Here is a 21933-nt window from a genome sequence, read left to right on the forward strand (position 1 = left end):
GTCTTGTCCATTCTGCAGTGAGGAGCAGCCCCGGCCGGGGAGTCTGGGACGGATGGGGCAGGAGAGATTGGACACTGCTCGAGATGGACACAGACAAGAGCCATGGATCCCACTCTCGATGGACACTGGTCCAGAAGGATCCCAGCTGGACACTGGCATGCTGCGGGAAGCTGGCATGGGCACCCACTGGGTGGCGACACCCTGGGTGGGCAGGAGAATCCAAAAAATTGGGATCCCCAGGTGTGCAGGGACACCTTGGGGATTTGGGACCCCACCAATTGGCACTTTTCAACGTGGGGATGCCAGATTGGGGGTGTCTCCCCCACCACCCCAAAATCCAGCCCCTGAACCTCCCCATCCCATCACTCCCAAATTCAGCCCTCAAAATGCCACCTCTGTCCCACCAACCCAAAATCCAACCCCAAAATACCTCTCCGCATCCCACCACCCCCAAATGCAGCCCCGGAGCCCCCCAAAATTTTTCTCCCTATCCCATCAGTCATAAATTCAACCCCCAAAATGATTCTCCCAATCCCACCAGCCCCAAATACAACCCCCAAAATGACTCCCCCCATCCCACCGGCCCCTAAATCCAGCCCCTGAACCCCCCAAACTCTACTCCCCCTGCAGAACTGATGGAGGTGGAAGCCCCCCCAGCCACCAAGCCCCCCCGCCCTACTGAAGACCTGCAGGTGGCACACTGCAACTGCCACCTCCCCCAGAGGGGACCTCTAAAGCAGGGGGGGTCCGAGAGAGCCGGCGCTGGGTGCAGCTGCAGGGAAACGCTGCTGGAAACGCTCCTACAGCCACCCCAACACCGACGGTGACAGGGGAGGTGACGGGGTGTCCCCAAGGCCAGCACGCTGTTCCGGAGGGTGTTTCTGCCCCCTCCAAGGGGCCCAAGAAGCCACAGGGACCTGAGGGGACACGAGAGGATGAGGCCACCCCTGCAGCTGTACCTGCGCTCTGTGGGCAGGAGGAGGGGACACAGCCACAGCAGGGCCAGGGCAGAGCTGGGGGTGCAGAATGGGGCAGGTGAGGGGGTACGGATTGGGGAGAGAGGGGTTAAGGGGTGGGGTGTGGATTTTGGGGTGATTATGGGTGGGGACTGATGGATTTTGGGGTGACTATAGGTAGGGGTTATGATTTTTAGGGTGATGAGAGTGGGTGTGGGGTTCTAGGGATGGTTTGGGGGGTGATAGGTTATGGGGGGATAGGTGGGGGTGATGAAGATAGGTGGGGGGTGATGAATTTGGGATGATTATGATGGGTGAGGGGTGATGACTTTAGGGGTGATTATGATGGGTGGGGATGATCATGGATGGGGGGTGATGGGTTACGGGGTGATGATGATGGGTGAAAGGTGATGGAGGTGGTTTGGGGGTTGATGGGTTATAGGGTGAACGTGGGCCGGTTTGGGGAGGACAGAGGGATAATCTGGGGGGCTTTTTGGGGTGTTGCCATGTCCCCCCTTGCCCCAAATTTCCCCTTCCTCTGGCACTCCCAAGGAGATACTTTAATATTCTGTGGTTTGATGGCATGGTGCTTGGATCTGGAGCTTGCTCCCCACACTCCAGGTCTGGTCCCGGTATGGAAGTGGCTGTAGGAAAGGAGCACCCCACCATGGCACATTTCTGGCTCAACTCTAGACACAAAGAGTGCTGAACCAAAGGCCCACACACTGCTCTGCAGGCAGTGCCACCTTTCAGAACATAGAAACCCAAAACGTTTGCATGGAGATTTCTAACTGCAAAGCAGGCAGCTGGCAGCTGCTTCTTGCCCAGGAGCCAGGAACTGCCCTTGGTGCTTTAGCACATGGCTCTCCCTCCAGGGATTTCCAATGGATAATGGAATATCCTGAACTGGAAGGGATGCACAAGGGTCATCAAGTCCAACTGCTGGCCCTGCACAGGACACCCCAGGGGTTTTCCTAAGGTTAAATGTCCTAAGGAGATGAAGGATAAATGTCCTAAGGATAAATTTTCCTAAGGAGAAAGTCCTGCACTTTCTCTTCTGTAACTTCTTCCTGCTCCCCAGCAGCTGCTGCCCACACTTCTGCTGTCTCTGCCTGCCCTTCCACAGCCTCTCCCTTTTCCTTAGGTGCCTCTTCTCTTTCTTCCACTGCCTGCTCTCCTGGCTCTCCCTCCTCTGCCACAGCCACTTCTCCAGCTTTGTCTCCTTGTCTCACACTTCTGTCTTTTTCTCCTTCTCCTCATCCTCCTCATCCTACCGATTCCTGTCCTGGCCTATTCACTCTCTTTGCTTCTAAAAGTTTCCAAGCCTGAGCTCACCTCTCCCTTTCACACGCTAATTCTTCCTGCACTTTCCCAGCTCTTCCTCATCTGACCCGCTGTCCATGTCCTTGTGCTCACCCCGCTGGCTCCTCATCCCTGTCCATGTACCCAACGTCTCTCTCAATGCATTCTCCCACTCTGCAGCCTTAAGTAGCCCAAGGTGCATTTGTCTGCTAAGGTCTCATTCCACATTCAGCAGAGATTCCAATTTTGCTCTCTCATTTTGCTCTCCATCGGAATGTTTTTGGAAGGAGTTAACCAAATTTTGAAGAAATTTGTCTCTCTCATCTTGCTCTCTAGCTAAATCTTTTAGCAAGGAGTCATGAATCCTTTTATGCTTCTGAACTGCCATTGATGCCTTAGCAATTTTAGCTTTTACATATTTTTTCATATATTTGTAATCCTGCAATTCTTTAGTGTATAACTAAACTCCATATAGGATGTTCACTGCTGCTTTCCCATTCTCGTCAGACAAAACAGTTCCTCTCCAGGCCTGGGAATCAAGGATGCCTCACTGTTTCAGGTCCCCACAAAAGTAAACAACAGTGATTTGGAGGGTAGCAAACCTGGGGTAAATTACTTCCTTACCTGAAGCTATAATTGGAAGATTAACCCCCACTATGCAAATTGACCAAACTTATAAAAGCATGAAAACCTGTGACCTGTCATCCATTCTTGGGTGTAGCCCCTGGGGGCCTTTGTCTGCCTGAAATGTACCTGAAGGCCCTTCAATAAATACAACTGCTTTTTATTCCCTTAATCTTGTCTGGCCTCTCATTTTAGGTAGTCCCAAAAAGGCTTCAGTCCAAAGCCCTCTCTTTTATCTCTTCTCCCCCACCTTTCCTATCGTGCCCTGAATCCCCAACTCCCACCCCTGCTTCTGGTTTGGGGGATCCCATTCCTCCCTCACTCCTTTTGGGGATCCCACCCTTCTTTTCTTCCCCCTTACCCACATTTCCCATCACCCCCCCCTCCCCCCGCCCTCCCCACTCACCAAGTTCCCTTGACTCCCATCTGGGGGCCTCCCAGCACCACCAGTATGGCCCCAGTTGCCCCCACAGGCCCCATCCACAGCTCTGGGCAGGTGCTGACAGCCCAAAAGCAGCCATGCTGTGCCATGAGAGGCTCCAAGATGATCCAGTGCTGCTTGATGCTATCAGAAGAAATGTCTGGACAGAGCAGGTGAGACTTTTTGCAGTTTAAAGGCAAAAAATCTCCTCTTTCCAATGAATTCCTGATGTTAGTCTCTGTCCTAATGGATGTTCCTGCCCCTGTGTTCATCCAGGTGCCCATGGAGAACCAAGAGGACACGGAGGGCACCAGCCAGGTGTCTTCCCAACATGGATCATAGGAATGTGGGTCACCAGGGCTCTGCTGTACGGGTGTCCTCTGGTGAGGGATGGAGTTGGAGCAGCAGACAAAGCTCCTCCTGCAGTTGGGGCCCTCACAAGGCTTCCCTTACCGGTGGCTCTGTTGGTGTTTGGTCAAGTGACAGCTCCTGGAGAAGCTCTTCCCACACTTGGGACACTCAAAGGGCCTTTCCCCAGTGTGGATGCGCCGGTGGGTGAGGAGGCTGAAGTTGCGGGTGAAGCCCTTCCCGCAGTCGGGGCAGCGGAAGGGCTTCTCCCCTGTGTGTGTGCGCTGGTGCTTGAGGAGATCCGAACTGCTCCGAGCCTTTTTCCCACACTCGGAACACTCGTAGGGCCGTTCCCCAGTGTGGATCTTCTGGTGGGAGGTCAGATTGGACTGAACGCTGAAGCTCTTCCCACATTCCAAGCACGTGTAGGGCCGTTCCCCGGTGTGCATGCGCCGGTGGGTGAGGAGGCCGGAGCTGTCTCTGAAGCTCTTCCCACATTCCCCACAGTTGTAGGGGTGGTTGCGTTCCCCCGTGTGGATCTTCTGGTGCGAGAGCAGGTGGGAATTCTTGCTGAAGCTCTTCCCACATTCCAAGCACTTATAGGGCCGTATACCCGTGTGCACCCGCTGGTGGTAGAGGAGGTGGGAGCCGTGCCGGTACCTCTTCCCACATTCCCCACATGCGTAGGGCCGCTCGCCTGTGTGCACCCGAAGGTGGGCGAGGAGATAGGATCTCCACCTGAAGCTCTTCCCAAATTCTGAGCACTTGTGGAGCTTCTCCCCATGCTGGGGCTGCTCACGGACCCCCAGATCTGAGCTGTCACCACCTGGGCCCACAGTGGGTCTTTCCTCCTCGGATCCCCGTGATCTGCGTTTGCAGCCCCTCCTCATGTGGGATCTCCGGGGCTTTTCCTCCTCATTGGATTCCTCTGCCATGGAGCTGCTCAAAACAGCCTCTTCCACGAGGTTCTTCTGCAGGGATTTGTCCTCTCTGGTCTCCATCCTCAGCTCCTGGTCTAGGGGAGGAAGGACAAGGAGAGGATAGGATTTGCCTCAGGGAACACCAAGGAGATCTCTCCAAGGCATCCCCAGCAGGACAGCATTGGCAGCGGGGTTGTCCTGCAGCCAGGAGCCACGATGGGGTGGGAGATGGAGCAGGAGAGAGTGGGAAAGGGGCAGTGACTTCCTCCTCACCTGCCTGGGGCTCTCAGGCATCTTCCTCTTCCTCACGACCTCCTCCTCCATCCAGCCAAGGTTTGGGAATAAGAAATCCTGGTTTGGGGGAAAACAAGCTGTGAGAGTGTTTGATTGGGGATTCTTCCAGCCCAAGTGACTCTAGAAGTCACTGACAGAGTAAGGGTTAAATTTAGTAGCTTAGAATTGAAATCATAGGAATGATTTCTAAACTGTATCGGGGGAGGGGGGTTGGTGGTGGCTAGAGCAGGCAGGTAGAAGGAACAGGCCTGGACCAGCAGGACAGCCAGGCCTTGGGAGTGAATGATAGCCCTGTTACAGTGATTGTCCTAACCAAATCAAGCATGGTCTTCAGCAAATCAAGCATAGTCTTCAGTAGGTCAAGCGAAACTGCACCTGTGTGGGAATGGGAACTAGAATGGAACAATATAAGTTTAATAATTAATTGGGGGAGGGGGGGAAGAGTAGAAGGGGTTACTAGCTACCGATTCGGGTGTATCGTTGAAGCCCAGATCTGGGATCTCACCCCCGGGCTTCCGCGCGCTTCAATAAAACACCTTCATATACAATCAATTCTGATTTTGTGTGGATCCTGACGCTAACATCACCAGACATTTTGTGTCCATAAAAGCCTTCTGACTACCAAGATTTAGCTGACAAAACTCCAGAAATACCAACATTGAGCCACTCAAGACTTAAATGGCTCATGGTCATTCCAAAAAAAACCTCTCCAGGAGTTTGTCCTCTCTGGTCTCTCCCCTTTGGACTTCTGGGGGTCCTGCGTGTATTGAGGGTTCCCCTCTCTGGGGTCCCCACCCTCTCCAGGCATTCACGGGTCCCAGGAATCCCTAGGGTCCCCCCTTTCTGCTCTCCCGACCTTGGGCTTCGTGGGCTCCCCCTTCTCTGTGCTGCTGGGGGTTCCCTGCAGCCCCTGGGGGTTCCCTGGCTCCCCCTCTCTGGGCTCCCACTTAGCGATGCCGGGGCTCTTGGGCTCCCAGTGCTCCCCTTTCCCCTGACTGCTTCAGGCTGCAGGGAGCTCCTGGGCTTCCCCCTCGCCAGGGTGTTCCCCTCTCCGGGCTCAGTCCTGGGGGTCTCCTCTCTCTGGGCTGCACACTTCGGTGTCCCAGAGTTCTCCCCCGTCCTGCCCTCCTCCACGAAAAAACAACCTCCCGGGACACCCCCAGAATCTCCCCTAAGGCCGTTTGCGGCTTAGCTTTGGAGTCCTTCGAGCTCCAAAAATCCCCCGCCCCCCTTAAAAATACCCTCCCACGGAGTCCCCAGGATATTTGGACGAGCTCCCCCCCCGCGGTCACCTGCGACACAGAGGGGGGGACAATGCCCCAGGGGGCGGGAGGGCTGCGGACACAGCGAGGGCTGGACCGTGTGGTGTCCCCTCTTCCACTTCCTCCTCCTCCTCCTCTATCCCAGCTCTTCCTCCCACTCCTCCTCCTCTTCCTCCTCCTCCTCCACGCCTCCTCCTCCTCTACCTTTTCTTAATCCCTCCAGCACATGTCCCGCTGCTTCTCCATCACCACTCCGCCATCCCCATTCCTCCTGCCCCGTTCCCGAAGCCCTCGCAGCCCGCGGCAGGAGCGGGGATGGAGCCGGGACAGGTCGGGATGGGCAGCGCGGGGCTCTCGGCTGCTCCCACCCGCTGGGGGCGGGGGGAACCCGGCCCGAGGAAAAGGAGAGGCAAACTGGGAAAACTGGTGGCTGCAGATGCAAACTGGGGCTCGGTGGGGACCCTGGGTGGGAAATTCCATCCTTTTGGGCTGATGCCCGAAAGACAGGCTGGAAATAAATCCCCACAGACCGGTGTCTATAGAGCAGGTATTTGTTTATTGCAGCGCTGGTGGTGAGGGGATTTCTGCACCCAAGTCACCCACCTTTGTCCCGTGCTGTGGTATATTTATAGAGTAAGTGTTGCTCAGTGTCACTGTGTCACTCCAACATCATCACTTATATGTGGGATCTCATTTACATTGTATGAGCTCATGGTTATTAGATAGTTCTTTTGCGCTGCCCTTGCGCCTCCCCAGTTCTGGGGTTAGCAGGGGTCTTTGGTGAAGACTTCCAAGGTCTTCTACACATCTGAACTTTTCAGCTTTGTCTTTGGAGCACGTGCAGTTACAGTGTCCCTTGGTGTGTCTGGTCCTAACCAGCCTAAATACTTTATTTTGTGGCTAATTGGCTTTGCGCTTGGCAATTTCTCATTAGTACTATCCCTATCTATCTCTAAAGCTATCCACCTGGCAATTTTTTATCTTCCTTCTTTGTCTATTCAGCATTAAGGAACTAGTTAACCATATATTAGCCATTACATTACATAGAAAGTTATTTACATCATGTTATATAGGCATAAAAGTTATGATTCAGGTTGTATAGGTATAAAAAGGTATGATTCAGGTTATATACAAGCTGCACAGCCCTTCCAGTACTTACAAAAAGACCCCATAGACCCCTCAAAAGTCCTCTACACCCCCTCCCAGAACAAATAATGACCCCAAGAGCTACCAAAAACCCCTTCCAATCCCCTCGGGATCCCCTAAACCCCTTCCCAGCCCCCCATGGCACTGACCAGGAAAGGTCTGTGGACAGGAACATCCACAGCTGGGAGCAGTTCCAGCACTTCAGCAGCGTTTTGGGCACTTCCATCCCTTTGGGTTCTTCCCAGAGGTCTGCAGATGTTGGAGGGGGGACTGCAGAGAGGGATGAGGGATGCCAAGAGTGGCATTTTGGGGACAGGATGAGGGGCTGTGTGAGGCACTTGCTGGGGTGGAGGTCTGCAGGCCCTCCTGGTGGTCCCAGGCCCCAGGCTGCAGCGCTGTCTCCACCTCCTACTTTGGGTGGTGGCTCTGGTGGGACCTGCGTTCCTTGGGGCTCTTCCTGCAGCCAGGGAACTTGTAGGGACCCTCCTCCGGGTGGATCCTCCAGGTGTTCCATGAGCTTTGGGCTCCTGCTGGAAGTGACTGGGCTCTCCTGGCATCATATGGAGATCATACTGGGGGTGACTGGGAATGACTCCAAGCATGCTGAGGGCAACTGGGATATCTTGGGAGTGTCCGAAACCCTGTTGGGGGTTGACAGGGGCCACACTGGGAGCAACAGGGACCATCCTGGGAACAACTGGGACCATGATGGAGGCAACTGGGAGCAAGAGAGAGTGATTGGGTCTATACTGAGGGCAGCTAGGTGTGACTGGGACCCTGGTGGAAGAGATTGGGATCATACAGGGAGTGGCTGGGACAATTCTAGAGGCCCCTGGTATCACACTGGGAGCAACAGGAGGCAATTGGAACCATGCTGAGGACAACTGGGATCAAACGGGGAGTGACTGGGCTCTGGGAAGCCCAGGATGGTGAGGAGCAGGAGGACAACTTCCATCCCAGCCCCACAAATACCCCTGTTTCCAGGGATCCCTCCAACCCCTGGCTCCTCCTACTCACCCCTGCTCTCCCTGTACTGGACTTGCAGCATCTCCAGGTCGGTGGGGGATGTGCCAGGTGCAATCACCTGCCTGGCTCTGGGAATCCCGATATTCTGGCTCAAATCTGGTCCTGCTCAAAGAGGGTCCCATCCACGTGCACCCGAAGGTGTGCAAGGAGGCTGGAGCACTGACTGAAGCTCTTCTTACATTCCAAGCACTTGTTCGGATTCTCCTTGCCATGAAGTTGCTCAGGGACCACCAGCTGCGAGCTGCATCTGGGTCTCCGGCTGCTTTCCTGGCCAAGGGAGGGCCTTTCTTTCTCAAGGCTCCCTGGGCTGGGTTTGGAGCCCCTCCTCATTTGGGATCTCTGGGGCTTTTTGTCCCCACTGAATTCCTACACTGTCAAGCCTCTCAAAACAGCCTCTTCTACAAGGTTCTGCCACAGGGATTTGTCCTCCCTGGTCTCCATCCTCAGCTCCTTATCTGGGGGAGGAAAGACAAGGAGAGGAAGGAACAAGAAAAAGGGGGAAAAAAAGACAGAAAGACAGAAGGAAGGAAGGAGGGAAGGAGATTTATTTTTATGCGACAGGAAAGGAGAAAGAGATTTTTCCAATCCATCCCTGTCAGGATGGAGTTGGCAGTGGGGTTGCCCTGTAGCCGGGAGCCACTCTGGGCTGGCAGATGGAGCCGGAGAGAGGTGAAAATGGGCCGTGACTTCCTCTGCACCTTCCTGGGGCTCCCATGAAACGCGGATGAAAACTCAAAGCCCCACAATTGCCATAAAGATTTGTAAGGAATGTTTATTACAGCCTGGACTCATGTGGGGATTGTTCCCCTTCAAAGGACATGCACATCCCTGAGAACTCCAGATCCCTTTTTCACCCTCTTTACTAGTTTACATATGCATAGTGTTTCACATGAGGGTCATGCATATTCATTCTACTGATTTCACATTACACTTACAGCTAGTTACACTGGTAGCCAGATTTTTATCAGAAAGTACAGAAAGAACTCCTGGGTCACGCTGCCCTGTCTGTTTCAAGGTTCGAGGAGCCTCTCTTATCTCTTCAGCTTAGAAATTCGCATTCTTTTGCGTCAGCTAGGGCAGCAGAGCTACCAGACTAAACAGCATATTTTACTTATGCTAGCAAGCTCAAAGCGGCACATTTCACCTAAATCCAAATGGATTTCTAGCCTGTTAAATTCATACTCTGTTTCACCGGTTAACGAATCACCACGACACCCTGCTCCTCTAAGCGGATCACAACAGTTGTGGGGCAAGGTCAGGTTCTGGGGCAGCATCTCTAGTCCTCAGGGCAATGTCAGATTCTGTGGCAGCACCCCTGCTTTCTGAGGTAGGGGTCAGGGTGGTTATCCAAGTCTACCTTCCCTTATCTCTGAATGCTAAATAGGACAGGCATATCAGCTACACCAACAACTGTGTGATATCATTAGCATTTAGAGAAGACTGGAACCCTTTGAAAAGTGGTGGGGCAGATGCAAAGGGCTGGTTGAAGGGTAGGGAGAGAATTTCCCCCAGTGGAATTTCTTTACAGTAGGTACCATTATTAAAGTAACCCCAAAAATATACAGTTATTGTGTGGTAGCTTTGAATCTGGGTGCCTGCCTTCTAGAGGAAGTTAAAAAATCCATGAATCCCTCACCTTATTAACCCATAAAGCAAACTGGATAACAGCCACAGAAGCCTTAGTTATAGGATTTGTTTTTAGATAATGGCCTGCAAATGGGAGAAATATAGCCACGACCACGTTCCACCCAAACCAGGGTAGGCTGGACCACATGGTGGCACTTAACGAGGTTTCTATACCAGCAGACAAAAATTAGGTTAGTCAAGAACTGTTATTCCTTTTCCCCCTTTTTCTCCCAATGCCCTTGGGCCTCATGTTGTGTGACAAAATCTGTCTTGGTTTAAAAAGACAGGTGTCTGCTAAGGAAGGCAGGAGCCTTCCTTGAAATGGAAATGTAAACCCCCACTCTCTGAATTATTGTGATTTTGAAATTAAGGGGCTCTCAGGCAAAGGTATGGGAAAAGGAATAAGAGTTCTTTACTGGGAAAATTAAATATAGAAATGAAATAGTACAAAAAAAACCCCAAACCACTGACAGAGTCCGAATACGACCTGACACCCTGTTGGTCAGGCTGTTGGTAGCAGTCTGATAGAATGGTGGCTGCAGTCCTCCTGGAAGGACAGATGTAGTTCTGTTGAAGCAGTGATCTTGTAGAAGAGTGTTGTTTTCCTCTGAAGGTCTAGTGGTGGTGTCGATGGGCCTGGTCTTCCTCTGGGAATCCAGTGGAAAAAGAGGCTGCTCCTCTGGGAATCCAGTGGGAGAAGGCTGCTCTTGTGTTCCAAATTTCAGGTTATATTTAGGTACGAATGCTTGGCTTCTCCCGCTGGGTGGAGCATCTGACAATGGGATGATGTAATTTTATCAGTCATGCAGTGACACTCTATGGCCCATTAACAGAAGATATCTCCCCCGAGAGAGGATGGGTTGTGGAAGAGATAAAGAAAACTGCCCAATTAACAGAAGATAACTGCCCCACCTCTATCAGATGGGAAATAGAATACACACATGCTACAACTCAGGACAGTCCTGTATTCCCTGTCCCATTCCCAGTCCCTATTATTGATCCCGTTACTAATCCCTGTCTAATTTTTCCAGTCTCATTCCCAATCCAGGTCCCATATTCCCAGTCCCTGTCCCCATTCCCGTTCCTTACTCTGTTCCTGTCCAGTATTCCCAATCCCAGATCCAATTCCCAGTCCCTGTCCCCATTACAGGTCCCTGTTCCCACTCCTGTTCCCTTTCCTGGTACCTGTCCCTGTCCCTATTCCCAGTCCCAGTCCCCGTCCACATTCCTGATCCCATTCTCAATCTCTGTCCCCATTCCTGGTCCCTTTTCCTGTTCCTGTCCTGTATTTCAGTCCCAGTCTCCATTCCTGGACCTGTTCCCAGTCCCTGTCCCCATTCACGTTTCCAATCCCGGTTCCCGTCCCAATTCCCAGTCCCTGTGTCCATTGCTGGTCCCAATCCCAGTCAGTTTCTTTTCCTCTCCCTATTCCCCTACCCATTCTTGGTCTCTGTCCCCATTCTCAGTCCCTGTCCCCATTTCCAATCCCTGTCCCTTTTCCCAGTCCCATTCTTGGTTCCTTTCCCCTATTCCCAGTCCCTGTCCCCATTCTTGGTCCCTGTCCCATATTTCCAGTCCCATCCCAGGTCATGGACTCTTGGTCCCTATCGCATATTTCCAGTCTCATTCCCAGTCCCAATCCCACAAACTCACTCCCTCTCCCAGTTTCCGGTACCTGTCCCCATTCCCAGTCCCATTCCCAGTCCCTGTCACCATTCCTGGTCCTGTTCCCAGTCCCTGTGCCCTCTCACTGGACAACAGCACCATAGCTGCAGCTCCTTGGATACCCCCCATCCGTGGTGGATGCAATTCCTAATTACATTCCCAATTAAATTATCAATTAAATTACCAATTAAACCCTGCAGGGCTTTTTCCCAGTGCTGCCCAGAGCCAGAGGGAGATCACTCTCACTTCCCCAAATTCCTCCTCCCGTGCAAGGACCAGGATCCGTGCCCATTCCAAATCTCCAATGGGATTTGTGCCCATTCCCGCTTTCCAATAGGATCAGTGCTCATCCCTGGTCTCCAGCGTGATCCGTGCCCATTCCCAGTCTCCAGCAGGACCCATGCCTGTTCCTGGGATTATCCTAAATCTTCAGGGTTATCCCAAATCCTCCATCCCCTCTGGATCATCACAGCATCTCCATCCCTGCCTTCTTTTCCCCTTTTCCATCCTTTCCCCCCACTTTTCTGCCTCTTCCTCTTGGAAAAAGAGGTGGAAAAAAGCAGGAAAATATCAGAACAACCCTGGGGGTGAGAAATTAAAAAAAATATTTAAACAATTATTACAAAACAGAGAAAAAAGGAAGGGAAAAAGTAATCAAATCCCACCAAAGGCCAGAGAGATTTTTTTTAATTTGCTGTCGAACTAGAGATGGAATTTGGCCCCAAAATTCCCCCCCAAAAAAAGGAAAAAACCAAGGCAGAGCTGCTCCAGCCACCCTGAATCTCACTGAATTCCAGAAGAACCGAGGAGGAGGAGGAAGAGGAGGGGAAAAATATTGAGGAATTTGGAGAAAATGTGGGAAAGAGCAATTGAGCTGGGAAAAAAGGGGTAAAAAAGGGGAATAAAAGGGGGGAAAGGGAGGAAAGACGGAAAAATGGGGGTAAAATTGAACAATAGGGGTAAAGAGGGATAAAAGTGGGAAAAGAAGAAAATAGAGGGGGAAATGGAAAAAGAGAGAAAAAAGCTGGGGAAATGGAAATAAGGGGGAAAAGGGAAAAAGAGGGAGATAAAAGAGAAAAGTGGGAGAAGGGAGGAAGAAAGAAAAAAAGATGGGAAAAGGGGGGAAAAAGATGGAAAACAAAAAGTGGGGGGAAATGAGCAAAAAATGCAACAAGGGCCAGAAATAGTGGGAATTCAATAGATTTTGAGTTCAGGACATGCTGAGAACCGGGAATTTCCACCTCATTGCTTCCCCAGGTAATTCTGTGGATGGAAAGGGAATGCGTGGAAGCATAGAAATAAAAGCCAGGAATTGTGTCTTCCCTTGGGAATGTCAGTTCCAGCTCTCCAGCCATGTTGACGATGTGGAAGAGTGCGAAATTGTAGATGACCTGGTGGCCATTATTCCAGGTGCAGAGCACCCTCCCCCGTGGGTTGCAGTCCAGCATGGAAATGTGGGAATACTGCTCATGGAAGGAGATATCCATGTTCTCATAGCTCAGCCCACTCGTGATCCTCAGCCCAAGTGTCACCCCCTGTCCCAGTGCCCCCCTCATCCCAGCGTCACCCCTGTGCCAGTGTCCCCCTAAGGCCTGCTGTGCCTTAGGTTGCAATGCAAGATGTAAGCAGAAGTTTGTATTCTATCACCATCTGTTGAAACCAGGTGGAGCAGTGTTCTTTATCTCTTCCATGACCCATCCCTCATAACTCTGGGGGGGATATCTTCTCTTAATGGGCCAGCTGTTAAAACCAGGTGGGGCCGTTTTCTTTATCTCTTCCACAACCCATCCCCTGTCCAGGGAAATATCTTCAGTTAATGGGCCATTGAGTGTCACTGCATGACTGATAAAATTACATCATCCCATTGTGAGATGCTCCACCCAGTGGGAGGAGCCAAGCACTCCTACCTGGATATAATCTGACATTTGAAACAGCAGAGCAGCCTTCTCCCCCTGGATTCCCAGAGGAGCAGCCTCTTTTTCCACTGGATTCCTAGAGGAAGACCAGGCCCATCGACACCACCACTAGACCTTCAGAATAAAACGAAACCCTTCTACAGGATCACTGCTTCAACAGAACCACATCTGTCCCTCCAGGAGGACTGCAGCCACCATTCTATCAGACTGCTACCAACAGCCTGACCAACAGGGTGTCAGATTGTATTCTGACTCTGTCTGTGATTTGTTTGTACTACTGCACTTTGATTTTAATTTTCCTAGTCAAGAACTGTTATTCCTATTCCCTTATCTTTGCTTGGGAGCCCCCTCATTTCAAAATCCCAATAATTCGGATGGAGTTTACATTTGCCATTTCAAGGGAGGCTTCTACCTTCCTTAGCAGACACTGGCCTTTTCAAATCGAGACAGGCAGTGGGACCATGAAACCCAATGGGATCATCCCTTGTTTTTCCCCAAACCAGGATTTGCCATTCCCAAACTCTGGCCCGATGAAGGAGGAGGAGGCCCTGAGGAAGAGGAAGATGGCCCGGGAGCACCATGCAGGTGAGGAGGAAGAAGTCACTGCCCCTTTCCCCCTCTCTCCTGCTCTATCTCCCAGCCCAGCAAGGCCCTCGCCCACAGGACAACCCTGCTGCCGACACCATCCTGCCGGGGATGCGTTGGGGGAATCTCCTTCTCCTTCCCTGTGGCACAGAGGCAAATCCCCTCCTCTCCTTGTCCTTCCTCCCCCAGAAGAGGATCTGAGCATGGAGACCAGGGAGGACAAATCCCCGCGACAGAACCTCATGGAAGAGGCTGTTTTGAGAGGCTCCACGGCGCAGGACTCCAATGGGGAGGAAAAGCCCCTGAGATCCCGCAGGAGGAGGGGCTGCAAAAGCAGATCACAGGGATCTGAGGAGGAGAGAGCCACCGTGTGCCATGGAGATGGCAGGAGCTCAGAGCTGGGGGTCCATGACCAGCTCCAGGAAGGGGAGAATTTGCACAAGTGCTCAGAATGTGAGAAGAGCTTCAGGTGGAGATCCTACCTTGTCCGCCACTGGAGAATCCACACAGGGGAACTGCCCTATGAGTGTGCCGAGTGTGGGAAGAGCTTCAGGACAAACTCAGAACTGACCAGACACAAGAGGAGCCACACGGGGGAACGGCTCTACATGTGTGAGGAGTGTGGGAAGAGCTTCATCCAGAGCTGCCACCTGACGGTCCACATGAAGAGCCACAACAGAGAGAGGCCCTACTTGTGTGAGGAGTGTGGGAAGAGGTTCAGGCACAGCTCCAGCCTGATTGTCCACCTGAGGAGCCACTCAGGGGAGAGGCCCTATGAGTGTGAGCAATGCAAGAAGAGGTTTCTGAGCAGTGCCTATCTCCGCCACCACCAGTGGATTCACACAGAGGAGAGGCCCTTCCGCTGCCCTGACTGTGGGAAGGGCTTCAACCAAAAGTCCAACCTCATCAGGCATTATCGTATCCACACTGGGGAGAGGCCCTACCAGTGTCCCAAGTGTGGGAAGAGCTTCTCCCAGAGTTCAACCTTGTTCAGACACCAACGGAGCCACCAGTAAGGGAAGCCCTGAGAGAGCCCCGAGTGCAGGAAGAGCTTTATGCACTCCTCCATCTCCATCCCCTGTCGGGGTCCAAGACATCCCTCTGGGTGCCCTGGCTGTCTTGAGACCCTGGCAGGGGGCTCGGGGAGCTTGGCAAGAAGTCAAAAACACCCGTGGCTTTGATTCTAGCCCATGGGAGAGGCTGCCAACTCTTCATGAGCAATTACAAGCCAAAAGGGTTTAAGTAATGTAATAGGTGAATTGACACAGGGTGGAAAAGTAGAATTTTGGGGTTTTTTAGAATGTAATTCAGGGGTACGAGATGGAGGAATCTGGGCGTGTCCTAGCCTCCTTTCCCTTCTTCTCGTCCTCCATGTCTTGGTGTGATGGTGACACTTTTCAATTGGTTTAGGATAGGGACACACTGTCCAACATAGATCTTAGGTATTGGTACGGGAACTATAAACATGGTACACGTAGTTTTCAGTATATAGTGTGGGAGACACCCGGGACTCAGCAGATACTGCTACGGCTTCTGTACTAGGCGGACGTCAGCAGGTCAGAGAGAAAAAGTTTTAGATAAGAAAAAATAAACAACCTTGAAAACTCAGCTTCATGCGTTCCAGACCTCTTCTTCGGCTGCCGAGCTAGGGGAACAAGGACTATCACACTGTTGGGGTCATTGCAAGCAGGCAAACCCTGACAATCCCCCACGGGAGAGTCTGCTTTGGATGATCCCCAGTGACCCCTGGTGGGTAGAGCCCCGGTGATCCATGGTGCCGGTGATCTGTGTTGGAAAAACACCTGCCTGGAGGCCCCACATGCTCCTGGCTGCCTATGGTCACCTGAACTCATCCACACACCAACATCAGAAATCCATTGTGGAGAGCAGATTTGTGGATTTCTGACCCCAGAAAAATCTCACTTTTTGCACCTCTGGTGGCATCAAGCAATGCTGGATAGCCTTGGAGGTCTTCTCCAACAAAATCCATTGTTTTCATTCTCTCTGCCCCATGGGCATCTTCCACAGCCAAATGGGGATGGTCTGGGGAAAAACCCACGATTTTGGAGACAGTTGGGTGGAAACCCCTCCAAAAAAGGTTCTTCCCACCCACCCAAGCACATGAGTGCTCTGCTGGCAGGGACACATCAATTATTTTGATTTATCCTTGAAAGGAAAAGGTTTCTGTTCATCCCTTTGAGATCCCTGAAACTGGGGTAAAAATAAAGGTGTTGAACTAAGGCATGGATTGGGGCATGTGGGGAACAATGACATGCATAGGACCATGGGGGGACATGGACATGGGGGGACATGGAGAGTGGCATGGGGAACATGGATGGGCACATAGCCATGGATAGGGACCTGGGGGGACATGGACATGGGTGGGAACATGGCAAACATGAATGGGGACATGAACTTGGACAACATCAGTGTCACCATCTGTGCTACCACAGTGCCACCAGCACCTTCAATTTGGCCATGTCCCTGATGCACTTCCGGTCACCACGGCCCCACTGTCACCACTGTGGTGTCCCAGCCAAATGCCACCACCCACCAGGGCAGGATGGGGACCTTGTTCAGCTGGCGACAAGTGGCCCAGAAGTGAGTGACAGTCACCAGGGTGTCCCTGGGCCACTGCATTCAGGGGACCTCAACCGCCCCTGGGGACAGACTGGGGACAGGGCAAGGCTCACTTCCACATGCAGAGGTCACGTGGCCCTGCACTGTGTGTCACTGGAGGTGCCCTGGTGGCAGCATCACACCACAGGTGTGGTGACACTGTCCCCTGATGTGTCTCCTGGTGGCAGCACGTCCCCTCCCTCCCTATCCCCTGCCATGACTCCCTGTCACCCCTCTGTGTTTCCCTGGCCAGCCCTGTGTGTCCCTGTACCCCCTGTCAGTCCCAGTCTCCATTCTTGGTCCCTGTCCCCATTCTTGGTCCCTGTCCCCATTTCTGGTCCCTGTCCCCATTACTGGTCCCATTCATTGTCCCTGTCACATATTTCCAGTCCCATTCCAGGTCATGGATTCTCGGCTCCTATCGCCTTTTTCCAGTCCCATTCCCAGTCCCAATCCTGCAGACCTACTCCCTCTCCCAGTTTCCGGCCCCTGTCCCCATGCCTGGCCCTCATCCTGGTCTCTGTCCCCATTCCTGGTCCCGTTTCCTGTCTCTGTCCACATTCCCTGTCCCAATTCCTGGTCCTGTTCCCAGTCCCTGTGCCCTCTTACCGGACACCACCTCCATTGCTCCAGCCCCTTGTATTCCCCCATCCATGGTGACTGCAATTCCCAATTAAATTCCCAAATAAATTCCAATTAAATTCCTAATTGATCCCTTAAGGGCCCTTTTCCAGTGCTGCCCAGAGCCAGTGGGAACTCACTCACTTCCCAAAATTCTTCCTCCAGCGCCAGGACCGGGATCCATGCCCATTCCAATCTCCAATGGGATCTGTGTTCATTCCTGTTTACCAATGGGACCTGTCCCCATTCCTGCATTCCAATGGGGTCAGTGCCCATTCCCGGTTTCCAACGTGATCCATGCCCATTCCCAATCTCCAACAGGTTCCATGCCCATTCCCAGTCTCTAACAGTTTCCATGGCCATTTCCAGTCTCCAACGTGATCTGTGCCTATTCCCAACCTCCAGCAGGATCCTTGACCATTCCTGGGATTATCCCAAATCTTCAGGGTTACCCCAAATTCTCCATCCCCTCTGGATCATCACAGCTTTTCCACCCCTGCCCTCTTTTCCCCCTTTTCCATCCTTTTCTCCCCTTTTCCGTCCTTTTTTCCCCCTTTCTGCCTCTTTCTCTTGGAAAAACAGGTGGAAAAAAGCAGGAAAATATCAGAACAACCTGGGAGCGAGAAATTAAAGTAATATTTAAACAATTAATTCAAAACAGAGAAAAAAGGTGGAGGAAAAAAGTCCCCAAAACCCCACAAGAGCCAGAGATATTTTTTTAATCTCCTGTCGAAATAGAGATGGAATTTGGCCCCAAAATTCCCCCCAAAAGTAGGGGAAAACCCAAGGCAGAGCAGCTCCATGCATCATGAATCTCACCGAATTCCAGAAGAACTGAGGAGGAGGAGGAAGAGGATGGGGAAAACTGCTGAAGAATTGGAAGAAAGAGTGAGAAAAAAGAAAATCGAATATACTGGGGAAAAAAAAAAGGTAAAAAAAGGGGACAAAAGGGGGAAAAAGTGGGGTAAGAGGGAGAAATGGGGAAAACGGAAAAATGGGGGTGATGAGGGATAAAAGGGGGAATGACAGAAAAAGGAGGGGAAAATAAAAAAAAGAGGCAGAAAAAAAAGGGGGGAAAAGAAAAATGGAGAAAAAGGAAACAAGGAGGAAAAAGAAAAGAGAAAGGGTAAAAGAGGGAGAAAAATGACAAAAGAGGGGAAAGGAGAAAAAACGAAAGAAAAATAGGGGAACAAGAGTAAAAAATGAGGGAAAAAGCGAAAAATGCAACATGGGCAGGAAATAGTTGGAATTAAGTAGAATTTGTGTTTGGGATGTGCTGAGAACCGGGAATTTCCACCTCATTGCTTCCCCCAGTAATTCTGTGGATGGAAAGGGAATGCGTGGAAGCGTATTAAAAAAAGCCAGGAATTGTCTCTTCCCTTGGGAATGTCAGTTCCAGCTCTCCAGCCATGTTGACAATGTGGAAGAGTGCGAAATTGTAGATGACCTGGTGGCCGTTATTCCAGGTGTAGAGCACCCTCCCCCGTGGGTTGCAGTCCAGCATGGAAATGTGGGAATACTGCTTATGGAAGGGGATATTCATGTACTCATAGCTCAGCCCACTCGTGATCCTCAGCCAAGCCCAAGACAAGCCCAAGCCCAAGACAAAGACGATCATGGCCAGATGCTGCACGAAGTTCACAAGTCTCCTGCCATTGGCCCGGTACTTGTCACAGGGGGCTCATGAAGAAATACTTGAGTAGGTGCCACAGCAGCTCCTCCTCCTCCTCCTCCTGTTCCTCCTCCTCTAATACAGGCACTGGTGTCGGGCTGAACCCAGGGCCGCCTCAGCTGTTCCATACCATAGGCCTCGGTTTAGCAGCTGCCCAGTCTCTGGGGACACCCAGCGGTGTCACCTTGATCCTCTGTGCCCCCTGCTCAGCATCACACCCTGGTCCATGTGCTCCTCAGCCCAAATGTCACCCCCTGTCCCAGTGTCCCCCTTGTCCCAGCGTCACCCCGGTGTCGGTGACCCCTTGCTCGGTCTCACCCCGTGGTTTGTGTCCCTCCTTGTCTTGGGTTGCAATGCAAGATGTAAGCAGAAGTTTGTATTCTATCACCATCTGTTGAAACCAGGTGGAGCAGTGTTTATCTCTTCCATGACCCATCCCTCATAACTCTGGGGGGGATATCTTCTGTTAATGGGCCAGCTGTTAAAACCAGGTGGGGTCGTTTTCTTTATCTCTTCCACAACCCATCCCCTGTCCAGGGAAATATCTTCAGTTAATGGGCCATTGAGTGTCACTGCATGACTGATAAAATTACATCATCCCATTGTGAGATGCTCCACCCAGTGGGAGGAGCCAAGCACTCCTACCTGGATATAATCTGACATTTGAAACAGCAGAGCAGCCTTCTCCCCCTGGATTCCCAGAGGAGCAGCCTCTTTTTCCACTGGATTCCTAGAGGAAGACCAGGCCCATCGACACCACCACTAGACCTTCAGAATAAAATGAAACCCTTCTACAGGATCACTGCTTCAACAGAACCACATCTGTCCCTCCAGGAGGACTGCAGCCACCATTCTATCAGACTGCTACCAACAGCCTGACCAACAGGGTGTCAGGTCGTATTCTGACTCTGTCAGTGGCTGGGGGTTATTTTGGTACTATTACAATTACATTTTTTATTTTCCTAATGAAGAACTGTTATCACTCTTCCCACATCTTTGCCCGAGAACCCCTTAATTTCAAAATCTTAATTTCGAAGGAGGGGGTTTACATTTTCCGTTTCAAGGAACGTTCCAGCCATCGTTAGCAGACACCTGTCTTTTAAAATCAAAACAGGCAGTGGGACCATGAAACCCAATGGGATCATCCCTTGTTTTCTCCCAAACCAGGATTTCCCATTCCCAAACCTTGGCCCGATGCAGGAGGAGGAGGAGGCTGCAAGGAAGAGGAAGAGGTCCTGGGAGACCCAGTCAGGTGAGGAGGAAGTCAGTGCCCCTTTCCCACTCTCTCCTGCCCCATCTCCCAACCCAGCACAGCCCCCAGCTGCAGGACAGCCCTGCTGCTGACACCGTCCTGCCGGGCACACACTGGGGGGAACTCCTTCTCCTTCCCTGTGGCACAGAGGCAAATCCCATCCTCTCCTTGTCCTTCCTCCCCCAGAAAAGGAGCTGAGGTCGGAGACCAAGAAGCTCAATCCCCACAGCAGAACCTCATGGAAGAGACCCTTTTGAGGGGCTCAAGGGCGCTGAATCCAAAGGGGAGGAAAAGCCCCTGAGATCCCGCAGGAGGAGGGGCTGCAAAAGCAGACCACAGGGATCTGAGGAGGAAAGACCCACTGTGTGCCATGGAGGTGGCAGGAGTTCAGAGCTGGGGGTCCATGACCAGTCCCAGGATGAGGAGAATCCTCACAAGTGCTTGAAATATGGGAAGAGCTTCAGGTGGAGATCCTACCTTGTCCGCCACTGGAGAATCCACACAGGGGAACAGCGATATGAATGTGGGGAGTGTGGGAAGAGCTTCAGGACAAGCTCAGAACTGACCAGACACAAGAGGAGCCAAACAGGAGAACGGCCCTACAAGCGTGCCGTGTGTGGGAAGAGCTTCTGCAACCGTGCCAACCTGATCAATTATCTGAGGAGCCACATGGGGGAACGGCCCCTACGTATGTGAGGAGTGTGGGAAAAGCTTCAGCCACAGCTCCTGCCTGATTGCCCACGTGAGGAGCCACTCAGGGGAGAGGCCCTATGAGTGTGAGCAATGCAGGAAGAAGTTCCTGACCAGCACCTATCTCCTCCTCCACCAGTGGATTCACACAGAGGAGAGGCCCTTCCGCTGCCCTGTGGGAAGGGCTTCAACCAAAAGTCCAACCTCATCAGGCATCGTCGTATCCACACCGGGGAGAGGCCCTACCAGTGTCCCAAGTGTGGGAAGAGCTTCTCCCAGAGTTCAGCCTTGTTCAGACACCAACGGAGCCACCAGTAAGGGAAGCCCTGAGAGAGCCCCGAGTGCAGGAAGAGCTTTGTGCACTGCTCCATCTCCGTCCCCCATGGGAGCATCTGCTCTGAATGATCCCCGATGACCCCCAGTGGGCAGAGCTCTGGTGATCCATGGTGCCGGTGATCCGTGTTGGAAAATTATCCTCTTTCTCCCCGTGGTCACCTGAACTCATCCACAGACCAACATCCATTGCTGACTTCTGACTCCAGAAAAATCTCACTTTTTGCATTTTCTGGTGTTATCAAGCAATACTGAATAGTCTTGCAGGGCTTTTCCAACATAAATCCATCAATTTCATTCTCTCTGCCCCATGGATATCTTCCACAGCCAATGGGGATGGGCTGGGGCAAAACATAAGATTTTGGAGACAGTGGGGTGGAAACCCTCCAAAATGATTCTTCCCATCCACCCACTCAAATGAATGCTCTGCTCACAGGGATACACAGATTACCTTGTTTTATCCTTGACTGAAACAAAAAGTTTTCTGTTCATCGCTTTGAGAGCCCTGAAACTGGGGTAAAAGTAAAGGTATTGAACTAAGGCATGGATGGTGCCGTGTAGGGGATAATGACATGTGTAAGGCCATGGTGGACTTGGACATGGTGGGACATGGACATTGAGAGGAACATGGAGAACATGGATGGGGACATGGGGG

At 52.0% G+C, this 21933-nt stretch overlaps 1 protein-coding gene across 1 annotated transcript in view; it reads left to right on the forward strand.

Annotated features, from left to right (window-relative positions):
* Positions 1-21933, forward strand: part of LOC137467678 (zinc finger protein 721-like) — a 31131-nt gene that overhangs the window by 3255 nt on the left and 5943 nt on the right. The window contains 6 exon segments of the mRNA XM_068179117.1: positions 14010-14091; positions 14281-15103; positions 18292-18295; positions 20679-20936; positions 20938-21115; positions 21118-21260. Of these exon segments, the coding sequence (XP_068035218.1) occupies positions 14010-14091; positions 14281-15103; positions 18292-18295; positions 20679-20936; positions 20938-21115; positions 21118-21260 (1488 nt within the window).

The sequence above is a fragment of the Anomalospiza imberbis genome, unplaced genomic scaffold (assembly GCF_031753505.1).
Source record: "Anomalospiza imberbis isolate Cuckoo-Finch-1a 21T00152 unplaced genomic scaffold, ASM3175350v1 scaffold_74, whole genome shotgun sequence".
Lineage (NCBI taxonomy): Eukaryota > Metazoa > Chordata > Aves > Passeriformes > Viduidae > Anomalospiza > Anomalospiza imberbis.